At 44.1% G+C, this 17,934-nt stretch overlaps 1 protein-coding gene across 2 annotated transcripts in view; it reads right to left on the bottom strand.

Moving 5' to 3' along the window:
• LOC139388120 (pappalysin-1-like) overlaps window positions 1-17,934 on the bottom strand; it is a 117,286-nt gene that overhangs the window by 17,118 nt on the left and 82,234 nt on the right. The window contains exons 14-19 of one of the 2 annotated variants that reach the window (XM_071134694.1): window positions 16,130-16,298; window positions 7,726-7,909; window positions 7,353-7,554; window positions 6,961-7,129; window positions 5,560-5,707; window positions 3,424-3,539 (exon numbers count right to left, since the gene is read on the bottom strand). In XM_071134694.1, the coding sequence (XP_070990795.1) occupies window positions 3,424-3,539; window positions 5,560-5,707; window positions 6,961-7,129; window positions 7,353-7,554; window positions 7,726-7,909; window positions 16,130-16,298 (988 nt within the window). Of the gene's footprint in view, window positions 1-3,423; window positions 3,540-5,559; window positions 5,708-6,927; window positions 7,130-7,352; window positions 7,555-7,725; window positions 7,910-16,129; window positions 16,299-17,934 lie in introns of both variants that reach the window. The other variant, XM_071134693.1, reaches the window with a different exon arrangement.

The raw sequence follows: 17,934 nt of genomic DNA, 5'->3' as shown, positions 1-17,934 counted from the left end.
CCCTCCCCCGTGCACGGGATCCTCGCCCAAGCACCTGCCCCACGTGCAATGATATCACACCAAAATAGATCCCATGGTGAGGTCATGTCTCTAATAGATATTATTCACACAGAAATGACTGATTCTAAATGTAGCAGTGTAATTTCTGCTGATGCAAGAAAAGAGAGCTACAGAAAGTGTGAGAGAGAGGAGGAGTATGGTAGCCTAAGTGGGTCAAACCCCCAAACTAATGGGTCGGAAGGGTGATACATCACTATAAGTGATGAAGAGACTAAACCCCCTGGCTCAGCACATATGGAAATGCAAAGTGGATTTCAGCCTGTGTTCTAAAGAAAATGTCTGCATTTTTAATAGTGAATCAAGAGTAGCTCCACGATAAAGATTTGAAGGTAAAATGACATGAGAATACTACCACATAATCTAATCATGGGTTATTAGTGAATCATCATTCACATTTGATAGTTCTCTACTTATGCAACTCTATTTCCCATAATCAGTCTTCTATTGAGTTGTTGTAATATTGTAGGTGGTACGGATCACATGTGATTAGAGATAGGAGGCATTATAAGCATCACTCATGTGATTAGATATAGGAGGCATATTATGCATCACTCATTTGATTAGATATAGGAGGCATTATAAGCATCACTCATTTGATTAGATATAGGAGGCATTATAAGCATCACTCATTTGATTAGATATAGGAGGCATTATAAGCATCACTCATTTGATTAGATATAGGAGGCATATTATGCATCACTCATTTGATTAGATATAGGAGGCATATTATGCATCACTCATTTGATTAGATATAGGAGGCATTATAAGCATCACTCATTTGATTAGATATAGGAGGCATTATAAGCATCACTCATTTGATTAGATATAGGAGGCATATTATGCATCACTCATTTGATTAGATATAGGAGGCATTATAAGCATCACTCATGTGATTAGAGATAGGAGGCATTATAAGCATCACTCATTTGATTAGATATAGGAGGCATTATAAGCATCACTCATTTGATTAGATATAGGAGGCATTATAAGCATCACTCATGTGATTAGAGATAGGAGGCATTATAAGCATCACTCATTTGATTAGATATAGGAGGCATTATAAGCATCACTCATTTGATTAGATATAGGAGGCATATTATGCATCACTCATTTGATTAGATATAGGAGGCATTATAAGCATCACTCATTTGATTAGATATAGGAGGCATTATAAGCATCACTCATTTGATTAGATATAGGAGGCATTATAAGCATCACTCATTTGATTAGATATAGGAGGCATTATAAGCATCACTCATTTGATTAGATATAGGAGGCATTATAAGCATCACTCATGTGATTAGAGATAGGAGGCATTATAAGCATCACTCATTTGATTAGATATAGGAGGCATTATAAGCATCACTCATTTGATTAGATATAGGAGGCATTATAAGCATCACTCATTTGATTAGATATAGGAGGCATATTATGCATCACTCATTTGATTAGATATAGGAGGCATTATAAGCATCACTCATTTGATTAGATATAGGAGGCATATTATGCATCACTCATTTGATTAGATATAGGAGGCATATTATGCATCACTCATGTGATTAGATATAGGAGGCATTATAAGCATCACTCATGTGATTAGATATAGGAGGCATTATAAGCATCACTCATTTGATTAGATATAGGAGGCATTATAAGCATCACTCATTTGATTAGATATAGGAGGCATATTATGCATCACTCATGTGATTAGATATAGGAGGCATATTATGCATCACTCATTTGATTAGATATAGGAGGCATATTATGCATCACTCATTTGAAAACCCTTATAGGCCAGGATTCAATCAATTGCAGACACCAGGGTGGATTTCCAGATAGGGCTTCCAGAAGTGTGTTCAGGTTGAGTTGACACTTTAATTTACAAACTGGATGTCCCATGGTGTGAGCCATCAGTTCTGAAGGCCAACCTGACTGAGTAGTCATCCGCTGCACACAACCAGACTGACAAAGTTGAGATATTTTTTATTCTAGAGGGGGGGGGGGGGGGTCCTGTTGTTGTCAGGTAGCCAAAGAGGTGGAACAGGTTGAATTGGAATTCACACGCATTGATTGACATGCATTGATTGCATTGATGTGCCGGGACAGAGGTCCAAGCAGCGGCAGTATACACTGCTGAGCACACTGGAACAGCCTATATTGATTTCACCTCATCCAACCCTCATGTAGCCTCTCTATGCTCCATCAATTCCGTTCCCCTTTCCCCCTTTCGCCTCGTCTCCAGACTCACATGACACCAGCGTATAAATCATATCAATTACACAAATCAATTACAAACGGATCATTTTATTTCCCCCGCACTGCCACAAATGGCTGACTCAGTGCGACTTGTAATGAAAACAAAACACCACTAGAAAAACATAACGCTCTCAATCCCAACTCCCAAGACCCTCATTGGCTAGCGTAGCCCCTGGTCCTATTTATGGTCCACCTCCATCCAACTGTAGCTAAAAACCTTCAAAATAACTTTTAACTGAAATTGAATAATTAAGTCCCATTGACTTAAATCAAGTAAAATGAAGCGAGGAAGCGGTGGAATTCACTGACAAATACATTTCGAGACAACAACGTCATTATGGTTCTTATCGTAGTGTATTTCATTACTCTCCGTGTGAATTACGTGCACGGGGGGGACAAAGCTTACACAACGTTTACAGTACGCTTCTGTAAACTGACCCCCCCGCCCTTTTTTTGCAATCGCAGCTGCCAATTTAGGCAATCAGTGCAGACTCAATACAATAGCCTTGTCAGGTATATCTAAATCAAACCAGGCTATTAAGGCTTGTAATGGGGTCGTTTCAAAAATTATAGTGATTACTGACGACACGGCACTTTTGAACTTTTACAACTTGGCCCCGTCGCTGGCTGTGGGTTCATATAAGTTCAGAGATGACTGGCTGGGATCTGACTGTGTTGTTCCAAGCCGCATTGGTTAATTGTGTTGGGATATGCCTCGTAGTAGAAGGTTAACTGACTGTAAGTTGGGTGTACTGTAGCGGGTGGTGGTGGTATTGGACTACACCGAGTTTGGCAGTACAACACTTCATGTCCCAGAGTCCACTGCAACTTGTTTTCTTTGATTTGTCTTTGTCTGTCTGTCTGTCTGTCTGTCTGTCTGTCTGTCTGTCTTTCTCTGTTCCTATCAATATGATGTGTTTTCCGTTGTCGCCACCCAAGATGATTTGGCCACAGACAGACTGTAGGTGGGAATGGCTCGGTCCTTCTGTATTACCAGGATATAGACACGCAGTGTCAAATTCCTAATAGGAAGGATCATGAGCAGCAGTGCTTTGTGAAGTATGTCTGTGATACTTGTAACAGACACACACACACACACACACACACCTTGACTTTGGGTGGGTTTCTCCAGTGCTCCTTGCGCATGCTGTCTGCGGTCATGTTGCTAAGCAGGATCACCACGTCGCTGTTATTGTCCCTGCATGTCAGCTCACACTCCTCACCTGTGTGTGTGTTACAAAACAAACCCAACGATATCATCAGTGTCTGCACAAACTGTTCACACATCAAATCAGGTTTTATTCTATTTAGAAAACAACACTTTAATTAATATCCACTGGGTGATCTATTTGATGATGATAATAATAATAATAATAATAACTTGGTGGGTGGTTATAAACTCAGCAAAAAAAGAAACGTCCCTTTTTCAGGACCCTGTCTTTCAAAGATAATTTGTAAATGTCCAAATAACTTCACAGATCTTCATTGTAAAGGGTGTAAACACTGTTTCCCATGCTTGTTCAATGAACAATAAACAATTAATGAACATGCACCTGTGGAACAGTCGTTAAGACTAACAGCTTAGAGACGGTAAGCAATTAAGGTCACAGTTATGAAAACTTAGGACACTAAAGAGGCCTTTCTACTGACTCTGAAAAACACCAAAAGAAAGATGTCCAGGGTCCCTGCTCAACTGCGTGAATGTGCCTTAGGCATGCTGCAAGGAGGCATGAGGACTGCAGATGTGGCAAGGGCAATAAATTGCAATGTCCGTACTGTGAGACGCCTAAGACAGTGCTACAGGGAGACAGGACGGACAGCTGATCGTCCTCGCAGTGACAGACCATGTGTAACAACTCCTGCACAAGATCAGTACATCCGAACATCACACCTGCAGGACAGGTACAGGATGGCAACAACAACTGCCTGAGTTACACCAGGAGCGCACAATCCCTCCAATCATGCTCAGGATGAGAGAGGCTGAACTGAGGGCTTGTTGGCCTATTGTAAGCAGGTCCTCACCAGACATCACCGGCAACAACGTCGCCTATGGGCACAAACCCACTGTCGCTGGACCAGACTGGACTGGCAAAAAGTGCTCTTCACAGACGAGTCGTGGTTTTGTCTCACCAGGGGTGATGGTCGGATTCGCATTTATCGTCGAAGGAATGAGCGTTACACCGAGGCCTGTACTCAGGAGCGGGATCGATTTGGAGGTGGAGGGTCAGTCATGGTCTGGGGCGGTGTGTAACAGCATCATCGGACTGAGCTTGTCGTCATTGCAGGCAATCTCAATTCTGCGCGTTACAGGGAAGACATCCTCCTCCATCATGTGGTACCCTTCCTGCAGGCTCATCCTGACATGACCCTCCAGAATGACAATGATACCAGCCATACTGCTCGTTCTGTGCGTGATTTCCTGCAAGACAGGATTGTCAGTGTTCTGCCATGGCCAGCGCAGAGCCCGAATCTCAATCCCATTGAGCACTTCTGGGACCTGTTGGATCAGAGGGTGAGGGCTAGGTCCATTCCCCCCAGAAATGTCTGGGAACTTGCAGGTACCTTGGTGGAAGAGTGGAGTAACATCTCACAGCAAGAACTGGCAAATCTGGTACAGTCCATGAGGAGGAGATGCACTGCAGAACTTAATGCAGCTGGTGGCCACACCAGATACTGACTGTTACTTTTGAATTTGACCTCCCCTTTGTGTACTTGTTCAGTTTATGTCTCAGTTGTTGAATCTTGTTATGTTCATACAAATATTTACACATGTTAGGTTTGCTGAAAATAAACACAGTTGACAGTGATAGGATGTTTCTTTTTTTACTGAGTTTATTTGTCCTGTTTGTACAAGTGTGTATTATACGCATGTGTGAAATGGAAATGTGTTTGTTGTATATCCCTACTCCACTGGAGACACCCTTGAAAAGTGGGGTCATGGCTAGGTTCAGCCATTATCAAAGGTGACCCGGGAGCAATTAGGATTAAGTGCCTTGCTCAAGGGCACATTGACAGTTTTTTCACCTGCTCAGGGATTTCGAGCTAGCGACCTTTTGGCTACTGGCCCAACGCTCTAACCGCTATGCTAACTGTCGTCCCATATTTTCTATGTCAAGGTCCCGGAATGTAACTTAACCTTAAGACCAGGAATTACTCTGGTCCCTAGTGATGCTCTATATTCTGACAAACATGGTGTATAATATATGGTTTCTACTATGTCACACACATAGTGCATATACAGACCTATTCCATGTCCCTTCTTGCAGCTGACTCGTATGCTAGGGTTAAGGTTTTGAGGTAGAGAGCACTGTCCCTTGCTCTGAGGACAGAGCTTGAAGGAACCAGTCCAGTTGCCGTCCTTCCTACAACGGATCACATTGGTGCTGGGCCCCTGCTTCGCACACACGCACGCACACGCAGGCACAGACATGCACGCACACGCACACACACACACACCGAGGACATTGAGAACCACCTTCAATACTACCATGAAACATGATAATAATTGGAGTCTGTAGTGAAGGAGGATTAGAGAGGTTATAACATTGTTCTATCTGTATGTGGCACAACTATTTTGAAAATCAATGTAATTCTAATAACTTGCTGTGCTACTTCAGTGGGACTGATGGAGGGTAAGAGAGAGAGAGAGAGAGAGAGAGAGAGAGAGAGAGAGAGAGAGAGCGAGGGAGGGAGCGAGGGAGAGAGAGAGAAGAGAGAGAGAGAGAGAGAGAGAGAGAGAGAGAGCGAGGGAGGGAGCGCGCGAGAGAGAGAGAGAGAGCGAGGGAGGGAGCGCGCGAGAGAGAGAGAGCGAGAGAGAGAGCAGAGAGAGAAAGAGGGGAGACAGTAGGCGAGAGAGGAAAGGGGGCGGAGAGAAAGAGAATGTGAGAGAGGGGTAATCTCTTCTGTCTACGAATCATACTGTACATGCTAACACTGGAGATCCTAACACCCTCTGATCCTCTCATTATAATACAGCCACACACACCGGGACATGCTAATCTACACACCACTGCATCAAAGGCTATCACACAGAGAGATCCTCGGGTCAAGGGCAATACATTTTGTGTGAGTGTCATGTACACTGTGAATATGTGAGAAAGTGCATGTGTAAAAATGTGCATATTTACTGTACCTTCTTCCACATTTGTGCATTATATCTCCCCTTGCCTAACACATTATTCTCTCAGACTTCACAAAGACAACAGATACAGGCGAACAGCTGACAGACAGACAAATGGACAGACAGACAGACAGACAGACAGACAGACAGACAGACAGACAGACAGCTAGCCAACCAACTAGATAACAGATAGACAGACAGAGAGAGACACACGTAAACATAAACACACACAGATAGACAGTTCCGCAGACAGACATACAGATGGACAGTTCCGCGGACGTACAAAGCACACGGCCCCACAGACAGATAGACAGCCTCACAGACAGACAGACAGATAGACAGACAGACCCATAGCCAGACAGTGAGCCCAAAAGACAGAGAGTCAAACAGACCCAAAGACAGACAGATAGACGGACAGACAAAAGGCCCATTGACAGAAAGCCCAATGAACACAGACAGACAGTTGAGCGGCGGAGTAGAGAGAGACAGACCTGCTTGCATGGAGCGGCGTGCAGCGGTCTCACCGTGTGGTTGGCTCTGGGGCAGTTGATCCAGCAGGTGCTGTCGAAGCGGAAGCCGTCGGTGCACTGGTACATGCCGTGGAAGATGGCGGGCGGAGGGTCACAGGTCACCGGTTCGCACGCCCCCTCCAGCCAGCTGCCGTCCTCCGTGCACTGACGCTTAAATGCTCGCCTGACAAACACAGATGAAGACCAAGACAAAACATGTTGGGTTGAGTTGAGTGGAACTGAATTGAGAGGACAAAGACTAAAGACATGCTCCATGTCGAAATGGTGGGAAAGGTGAAGATCAAGAGTTGGACAGGATCATTTGGATCAATTACATTTCAAACCCAGTCATTTGTACTGAACTTAAATGGAATTGACCCAAGTGGAAAATATGGGTGGTCGGATACCTTTTGGGCTTGTTGGTGACGTGGTAGCCCGGCTTGCACTTGTACTTGCAGAGGGAGCCCACTTTGAGGCCTGTGTCGTTGCAGCGCTTGGTTTGCAGCATGGCGTTGGGCACATGGGGCGATGCCGGACAGCGCAGCTCACACAGCGCCTCGGGGAACGACCACAGGCCATCCTCCAGACACGTCAGGGTGTTGTTAGAACCTGGGAGGGGGGGGACAAATAGTTGAACACAGAGAACAATATACAGTATACGAGATATAAATAAAGATCCGGTTAGCCATGAGACAGTGTGTGTGTTGAGACAGTGTGTGTGTGTGTTGAGACAGTGTGTGTGTGTTGAGACAGTGTGTGTGTTGAGACAGTGTATCTCACCTACAAGCTGGGCAGGCTCCCTGCACTGGAAGGTACTCCTCTTGCCATAAGTAGTTCCCTCAGGGAAGTTAAAGTGGGCTGGGTGGACGTGGTACTTGTCTGGTAGGCCACAGTCTACTGGCTCACACGACACCTGTTTATTCCACTTTCCATCTGCACAGGTGATGGTCACTGTTGAGTCCGACTGGAGTGAGGGGAGACAATTTAAAATTGGGACAACACACATGGATGCAAGCAGCACACACACGCACACGCACACGCACACGCACAAACACATGCAAACACAGACAGACACATACACACCCACACCCAGTATGGTACATACCGCACACTCACACAGAGAGAGCAATGACACACAAATATGTCCATCAATTTAGAGCTTGCTCAACAAGCCGTTGTAACAGGAAAGAGCCAAGCAGTTCTTAAATGTCACGCACTTAACTGACTGGGCTTTGTTAGCGGCTCAGGTAACTGCTGATGAAAAACCATTTCAGGTCATGATATCCATCAACGGTCATATCATCCTAATGCAAAACACATTTAGAATGAGGGAGGGTGATACTTTTCACCGGAACTAGTACACTGGGGATTATCCCAAACACATTTTCTTCCAACTCCACATAGGGAGGATGTATTCACGGGCTGTTTTGATCCTATCACAGCATTGTGTGGTCAGAACACAAACTGGGAGGAATGTTGGCACCTTTCGCTTCAGCAAACAGTGAAATTCAAAAGAGACGCTGGACAGACTGCATCTGGACATACAGTGGGGCAAAAAAGTATTTAGTCAGCCACCAATTGTGCAAGTTCTCCAACTTAAAAAGATGAGAGAGGCCTGTAATTTCATCATAGGTACACTTCAACTATGACAGACAAAATGAGGGAAAAAAATGCAGAAAATCACATTGTAGGATTTTTAATTAATTTATTTTCAAATTATAGTGGAAGGAGGCTACACCGTGCACCTGGCAACCTTGGTTAGCGCGCACTGCGCCCAGCCCGCCACAGGAGTCGCTGGTGCGCGATGAGAGAAGGACATCCCTACCGACCAAGCCCTCCCTAACCCGGACAACGCTAGGCCAATTGTGCGTCGCGCCCAGGCTCTGTCGTAACCGGGAGGTCTGTGGGGCGACGCACAAACCCAGGGACTCTGATGGCACAGCTGGCGCTGCAGTACAGCGCGCTTAACCACTGCGCCACCCGGGAGGCCAAAGCCATTCCATCTTTGATGACCAAAAGGTCATATTGTATACCAAGAGACGAAAGTGAAAAGAGAATCTCAGGGTCGTCTGTGTGTCAAGTGTGTTTGTGATGCTGTCTTTTCCAGTAAAAATTTTAAACAGAACGAAGAAATGTTTTTGCCAACCCAGTATTTGGGTAAATGTCCAGATTTCAGACTGGTCCAGACTTGAATTACATATAGAGTCGCTTCGGAAAGTATTCAGACCCCTTGACTCTTACCATATTTTGTTATGTTACAGCCATATTCTAAAATTGATTAAATCGTTTTTTCCCTCATAAATCTACACACAATACCCCATAATGACAAAGCAAAAACAGTTTTTTATAAATGTTTGCTCATTTATAAAAAACAACAACTGAAATCAGTGGAGGCTCCTCAGAGGAGGAAGGGGTCCATCCTCCTCAGTGAAATTTCATACAAAAAAAGTTACCCTTTTAAATATATTCATATGTCACCAAATAATTGATTAAAATACACTGTTTTGCAATGAAAGCCTACAGTAGCCTCAACAGCACTCTCTGGGGTAGCACAATCAAGTGAAATAGGCAAAATAACATTTACATTTAAAGCAATAAAGAAATTGAATAAATGAACTGAGCAAACCATTAACCTTTCAATACATGAATGTAAACATTATTTTAAAACCATTTAAATATAATACATAGAAATGTTGTGGGACTATAGTAGATGAAGAATCAATATTTTTTAGATTGAGTATTTATTGGGTCATTATGTTAGTATATTCTGTATTTTGTAATAGTGTGTTATATCTGAAAATGTGTTCGTATTATAAATTGTATTTTAATGTTTAAGGACTCTTGGAAGATTAGTCCAAATGGGGACTAAAAGAGATACAAATCAAATCATGGTGTTGCCGGAGGACAGCTAGCTTCTGTCCTCCTCTGGCTACATTAACTTCAATAAAAAACCTAGGAAGTTTGTTGTCCTCACCCCCTTCCATATACATATATGGTAATTATGACCACTTCCGGAGGACGTCCTCCAACCAATCAAAGCTTTTGCAGTATGAACTGACATGATGTCTATCCAATCATAGAATTAGAATCAGAGAACAAACCCTTGTTTTGGGATTGTGCCACAAAGAGCATTATGGGGGTTTGAGAGGTGTTGAGAGGCTTGATGACATTGTTGGATAGAGATTATGAGTTTAGAGGGAGAGTTGAGCATTTATTTTTATATTATTCAATTTATATTTGCCACGTTCTGACCTTAGTTCCTTTTTTATGTCTCTGTTTTAGTTTGGTCAGGGCGTGAGTTGGGTTGGGCATTCTATGTTTTGATTTCTATGTTTGTATTTCTGTGTTTGGCCTGGTATGGTTCCCAATCAGAGGCAGTTGTCGATCGTTGTCTCTGATTGAGAACCATACTTAGGTAGCCTGTTTTTCCCATTTTGAGTTGTGGGTGATTGTTTTCTGTCTCTGTGTCTGCACCAGATAGAACTGTTTAGTTTTAATTCGTTCTCTTGTTATTTTGTTTTTGTGTTCAGTTTAAATAAATATTAACATGGACACGTACCACGCTGCATATTGGTCCGATCCTTCCTACTCCCCCTCAGAAGAGGAGAATCGTTACAATATTAGTTTTTTCAAATTACAGGAGATGGAGGAGGTATATTATAGTTTTCTTGGTTTTAGAACTTTATTTTTGTGTTCATTTAGTGCAATTTATTTACATTTGCTTTGCTAACTTCAGTAGCTAGCTAGCTACCAGCACGAGTATGCAATTTTATCCGCCAGAATGGTAGAATGGCCAACGCTGCCAAAAATGTTGTGACTTTTTCTTGAAGAACCCCTTTTTTTATTTTACCTTTATTTAACTAGGCAAGTCAGTTAAGAACAAATTCTTATTTTCAATGACGGCCTAGGAATAGTGGGTTAACTGCCTGTTCAGGGGCAGAACGACAGATTTGTACCTCGTCAGCTCAGAGGTTTGAACTTACAACCTTCTGGTTACTAGTCCAACGCTCTAACCACTCTGTCAGCATCGATGGGGTGCATTGCTGCACAGCTATTTTCAGAGATGTTCAAGTCTGGGCTCTGGCTGGGCAACTCAAGGACATTAAGAGACTTGTCCCGAAGCCACTCCTGTGTTGTCTTGGCTGTGTGCTTCGCCCCAGTCTGAGATCCTAAGCGCTCTGGAGCAGGTTTTCATCTAGGATCTCTCTGTACTTTGCTCCGTTTATCTTTGCCTCGATCCTGACAAGTCTCCCTGCCGCTGAAAAACATCCCCTCAGCATGATGCTGCCACCACCACGCATCACAGTAGGGATGGTGCCCGGTTTCCTCCAGATGTGACGCTTGGCATTCAGGCTAAAGAGTTCAATCTTGGTTTAATCAGACCAGAATCTTGTTTCTTATGGTCTGAGGGTCCGTAGGTACCTTTTTGGCAAACTCATATCGGGCCATCATGTGCCTTTTACTTGATGAGTGGCTTCCGCCTGGCCACTCTACCATAAAGGCCTAATTGGTGGAGTGCTGCAGAGATGGTTGTCCTTCTGGAAGGTTCTCCCATCTCCAAAGAGGAGTTCTGTCAGAGTGACCATCGGGTTCTTGGACACCTCCCTGACCAAGGCCCTTCTTCCCTGTCTGCTCAGTTTTCCCATCGGCCAGCTCTAGGAAGAGTCTTGGTGGTTCGAAACTTCTTCCATTTAAGATTGATGGAGGCCACTGTGTTCTTGGTGACCTTCAATGCTGTAGAAAATGTGTTGGTACCCTTCTCCAGATCTGTGTCTCAACACAATCCTGTCTCAGAGCTCTATGGACAATTCCTTTGACCTCATGGCTTGGTTTTTGTTTTGACATGCACTTTCAACTGTGGGACCTTATATAGACAGGTGTGTGCCTTTCCAAATCATGCCCAATAAATTGAATTTACCACAGGTGGACTCCAGTCAAGTTGTTGAAACATCTCAAGTATGATCAATGAAAACATGATGCACCTGAGCTCAATTTCGAGTCTCGTAGTAAAGGGTCTGAATACTTATGTAAAGCTATTTCTGTTTTTTGTTTTTAATACATTTGCCCCCCCAAAAAACGTTTTGCTTTGTCATTATGGGGTATTGTGTGTAGATTGCTGAGGAACATGTTTTATTGAATCCATTTTAGAATAAGGCTGTAACGTAACAAATGTGGAAAAGGTCAACAACGGGTCTGAATATTTTCCGAAGGCACTGTATACCTGCTTATTTTTAGTGTGACCAAGGTCTAAAGCTCACAAGCTGGGCTGTGTTAAAGTTATGTATCTGTTGTTTCATATGTTTCCATCTTACATCTTGATTCTATTATATGATACACCAAAAAAGTATCATGTTTCGTTGATATAAATCAGTTATTTTCACATTTGTAAAAATAACATATGCATCACATATAACAGAGTGCAGAACAAGATGGAATTCAAATAATCAATCAATGAATATTGGAACACTCTGACAAAAGCCTCTACACAATAATACTATGACTAATGGCTGGTGTTGGCACATCCAAGTGTGTTTCTGTGTGTGTGTGTGCTCTCAAGTGTGTGTGTGTGTGTGTGTGTGTGTGTGTGTGTGTGTTTACAACAGTGTATGCTCAAGTGTGTATACAGTTTGTGTGCTTGGAGTTTCCTTCTTTAAAATCTTTACAGCTGCCTCTCTCTCCTCCAGAGTTGGTTTAACAACCCCTGGCTACTAGGCCTAATTCAAGCCAGACAGAAACACAGTCCCATCCCCTTTCTTCTCACCCTTTAACCCAGGCTGACCCTACATATAGTATAACACTATCTACCAAGAATGCAGTTAGGCTCATACAGAACCAGCCGTACTGCTGGCATCTCTGACAGGACTATTGTAGCCACTCCAAGCAGTAACTGGAGTTTCCCTCCAAAACATCCCAGTAGTATCAGACATACAATTGTATACCACCTGGAAGAAATGGGCTCTTTCAAGTACAGAGTTGAGAGTGTGGTTGTTTTTCTCGTTCCTCAAGCCGTCAGGACAGTTTTTCCTTGACCATGTGACCTGACCAGGAAACACTCCTGGCCATAATTCTAACACACGCACGCACAAACACTTTTATAGTGTTAATTTCATTAACTGTTGTACAATATGATATAAAGCACTGGGCCTTTAAGGGACATTCCACTTAACTTCCTCACCCCAATAACTTCTCTGCCGATCAGCCTTTTATTTCGATTATGCATTTTACTAGAGTTTTTGTTTTTTCCCTCTAATTCACCATGTTTTCCTTCATCTTTGTGTAAATCCCCAATCATTTGTTTATCTCTCTTAAAAACCTGATTATGTTTTTTTGTATGGTTTTGTTTTATAAACATTGAAAGTGGGAGGTGCCTATAAGCCTATCTGGGTTTACATGCATATTTATGCATTTAGCAGATGCTCTTATCCAGAGGGACATACAGTAGCGAGTGAATACAATTTCATACTTGATCTTTTTGTCCTGGTCCCCCGTGGGAACTGAACCAACAACCCTGGCATTTTAAGCACCATGCTCTACCAACTGAGCCACAGGGGCCCTCTCCCGCATGTGATTGTTGTTTACGTTTTAAACCTTCATCATATTGTTTTGTATTTTCTTGTGTGCAAATAAATAAATACAAATAAATAAAGATCAATACAAAATAATACTGTAACGGATTACATTTCGATAGTAACCTACCCAACCCCCCCCGCCCCGCCCACTCTCCACACACAGGTTATCAGCGGAGGCATCTGGGACACAAATGGATTGCATTATAAAAAAACAAATAGTTGTGGGGGAACATATTGTTTTGGAGATAGCATCATCTGAGAGGCGGAGTTCCAGTAACCACTTTGACACCGGTGAAGCAACAATGTAGTCGGCTAATGGAAGGAGATAGAATTGTGCTTCACACTGCACTTTTTAACCTCTCGAGCACAGGGACCAGGGAGAGGAGGAGAAGAGGGGGGGGGGGGGGGGATGTCATTGTATTGTCCCCAAGTTACGACAAGGGAAGGGGCATCTGAGGTGAGCTGAAGTTGTCTTTTGCTCTTTCTTTCTTTCTTTCTTTATTTTTCCCCTCTCTTTCTTAATTCCCTCCCTCCCTTCCTACCTCCCTCCCTCCCTCCACAGTCCTGAATAATTGCCCCTGCTGCAAGAGCCTTCAAATACCGATTTCTCATGTAGTTTACACACCCTCTCCCACCCCATCTCTCCTCCCTCTTTCTCTCTCAAGTAAATCCTTCAATCCTTCATCCCTAAGCGAGTTACCATTGACACATTAATCAACATCATGCCCTGTCAATTAAACGTAATGTCGTTAAGTCTGATGGTCAGATGGTAATGAAGCAAATTTCTCACAGCTGGTAGTAACATATTTCATCGTGTAATAGACCTGAACAGCTTGCATCCCAAATGGGCCACACTAATAGTTTGTTTACATACACCAAAATGCTTTTCAACTGAAATGAACCGTACCATTCGTGTGTTGGTGCATACGTATATGGGCGTAGTGCTGACATGCTCGTGAATAGAGAACCGACATACAGGAAACACACAAACACCTAGCCATATGGACATGATGCTCCTGAGTTGTGTATGTAGTCTGACTATAAGTCTGACTATGCACACACATATACACAAAGAACAAGTGTGTGTGTGTGTGTGTGTGCGCATGTGTGCGTGTGTGAATGGGCTTATATGTGTGTGTGTGTGTGCGCATTGTGTGTGCGTGTGAATGGGCTTGTGTGTGTGTGTGTGTGTGCGTGCGTGCGTGTGTGTGTACAGTATGCTTCCCCTGCCCCCTGCTCCAGTCAGATCCCCCACATAACCACTTCCACATGTTCATCCTCACCAACATAAAACCAGTTGAGGTGGTGCTCCATTATGTTAATAGCCAGAGCAAACAGGAGGGAGTGCCCCGGTACTGACGCTGGAATCCAGACCCAAAACAAAACATAATTCATTCACTCCTTCTATATGGGTCACTCCACCTCACTAATTTCATTTCTCTCTCTCTCTTTCTCTGTCTTGTGTTCTCTCACTCTTTCTTGTGTTCTCTCTATCTCTTTCTCTCTCTCACATACAAACAATCCTGCTCTCTTTCTCTCCCTCTCTGCCTTTCTCTCTCTTTCTGCGCCCCTTGTCTCTTCCCCTCTCTCTCTCCGGCTCGCTCTCTGTCTCCCCCACTCCCTCTCTCTCTGCCTCTCTCTCTCTCTCTCTCTCTCTCTCTTCTTCCTCTCCCTCTCTCTCTCTCTCTCTCTCTCCCTCTCTCTGTGTGTTTTAGGGAGCATTAATTGATTAGCTTGCAGGTCTGTTAACAGAGCCTGGGAGGGGGATAAAGCTCTGGTGCTGTTGTCTTTACGAGCCCTCTGTGGGAGTGAACGGGTTTTACTGCGTGGCTGTGAACTAACATCTTTGTTTGTTTAGGGTGGTTTGTGCTAGCCTGCATGCTTCTGTTTTTGGTGTTTGTGTGTCAATGTCTGTGCTCCCTGTCTGTTGAGTGTCTGATGTGTGGGGGTTGATGCTGAGACATCTTGGTAACCTGAAAGCTCTTGCTCCAGTAGCGTGAGAAATGCTCACACACACACGTCTTACATGGATTTTTGCCCTCAGCACAGTGTCGTAATGCAAAGTAACGATTTTATTGCACATTCAGATTTGTTGCAGTGTATTTCATCTCAGCAAACACCACAAACATATCCATTAACATACAGACACATACAACACTCTGTGAGGATGACTTCACTGTGTGAGTGGGGAGGGAGGGAGGAGCTGTGGGAGGGAAGGCAAGAAGGCGAGGAGGGAGGAAAGAAGGGAGGGGGGCGCAGTGAGCAGAGAGTACCTGGTGATGTCATCGTCCCAGTGAAGCAGAAATACATAGCTATTGTTGCAGGTGATGGTGCAGCACAGAAAGACTAAACATAGATATTGTGTGTGTGTGTGTCTCCGTGTGTGTGTGTGTGCGTGCGTGTTTGCTTACACGTGAACATGCATGTGTGTTTGTCTATCTGTGTGTGGCAGTGTGTATGTGTGTGAGCGTATGTGTATATGTGCATGCTTGTGTGTGAACATATATATGTGTGTGTGTTAGAAAATGTTTGCTCTGAGGTGCATTTGCATCCGTGTCTCATTTTGTGTGCGTGTGTCTGACCATGTGGGCCCACGTGTCTGCCTGTGTGCATACCTGAGTCTTGATGATGTCATCGTCTCTGTGGACCTGCAGGACGTAGCCAGAGTTGCAGGTGATGGTGCAGCGAGCTCCGTTGAAGAAGCCCAGACTGCTGCACTTGAGCTCTGCATTGCGGATCAGCGGATCCTGGCAGTCGATGGCCTCACACGAGTAATGGACACAGCTAGAGGGACACACACATGCACAACAGGGGAGAATTGGTACCCGTATAATAATGCACATAGTAGCTACATATATACTGCATGTAAGGGTGTATATAGGACACAACTGGAGGAGGGAAGAAAATACAAATAAGAAAAACTTGTATCAGAATCAGCATCACAGTGTGGCTGCAAACACAGCCAGACACAGCCCTCTTTAATTCACATGCACAGTGGATGGACAATGCATACAGTACAATACAAAGAACACACACACACACACACTGTGCCACGCTGCATTCACCTGGCTGCCCTAGAAGTGGGACCATGAGAGTGTCCCGAATGGCACCCTATTCCCTACACAGTATGGTACACTACTTTTGACCAGGCCCATATAGGGTACCCATAGGACTCTAGTCCAAGGTAGTGCTCTATACAGAGAGAACAGGGCACCACTTGGTACGCTGCCATGAGGCAAAGCCCCACAGAACATTCTCCCAGACCTCATCCAGTACAGTCGTCCAGACATACAGACTAGTAAGAATAATAAAACAAAGAGACTTCCACAGCTGACAGGCCAGGGGGTTGAGGCAGTTCAGAAACCATATGCTAGTGGAGGGACTGCTGATGGTACAGGGACGGAGAAGCGCCAGTCAAATAGACAAGCATGAGTTCTTCATCAGGCACCTTCGCCGTGTCCCCCTCCTCTGTAGGTAGGCTGGATCGTCAACTCCCGAAAGTGTAGCACCAACCTGGATGATGCTTCGGTGGCTGTAGGCTACACATCGGTACTAGTCCGGTACAGTCCCCATATGAGCATCGAACTCCACATCTGTCTTCATCATAGCATGGAGAACACACAGCTAGTTATTGAATGTATCTCCTGTTTCCATGAAGATACACTGTGTTAAAAAGATGGACGCTACCAGAACCAGCCACTCAATGGGAGTAAGTGTCTTGAATCAGAAGTATAGGGCTGCTGCTTTAGAGGTAAGATTCTCTGGGGCTAGCTGCTCAGTTCAGGCTGGGCTGAGGTTAGGTGGAGTAGCTACAAGTTTGCAACAAGGTAATTCTTAGTGAGACCCCATCGTGCTGTATAAAGGCTAGATAGATAGATACCTTGTAGCTGTGTATCAGCAATATCACTGTTTAAAAGCCCACAAGACACAAACACATTGAAAATAGATGGGATCAAATAAAACAAATGGGAATATGAATTAACCAAGAAAGTGTTCACATATGGTCAGAGTGAATGTCTGTGTTCTTGCATGTGCATGCTTTTGAGTCTGTGTGTCCAGATGTGTGTGTTTGTCTCTGTGTCTGCACACACACGTGTGTGGGAGTGTGGTTGATGAATTAAGAGAAACAGGATATTATAAGCAGACTACAATGGCAGAGTCTGGCCAAGCACTACGTTGGTAGCAGTCAGCTGACTTTTTTTCATGCTCAAGGAATGCGGGGACGCCTGAGGCTGTCTTTTACAACAGTCGGCCTACTGTAGGCTTCCCCTATGAAGCTCGAAGAGGGAAGCTGAGTACCAAGTGGCACCCTATTCCCTATGTAGTGCACTACTTTTGACCAGCAATGCGCTATACAGGGAATAGGGTGCCATTTGGGACACAGGAGAAAGAGGGCATTTGAAAAAAAGCGTTGCTGAGG

Source organism: Oncorhynchus clarkii, chromosome 29 (assembly GCF_045791955.1).
Source record: "Oncorhynchus clarkii lewisi isolate Uvic-CL-2024 chromosome 29, UVic_Ocla_1.0, whole genome shotgun sequence".
Classification (NCBI taxonomy): domain Eukaryota; kingdom Metazoa; phylum Chordata; class Actinopteri; order Salmoniformes; family Salmonidae; genus Oncorhynchus; species Oncorhynchus clarkii.
The sequence above is the reverse complement of the archived record's forward strand: the minus strand, read 5'-3'. Positions and strand labels throughout refer to the sequence as shown.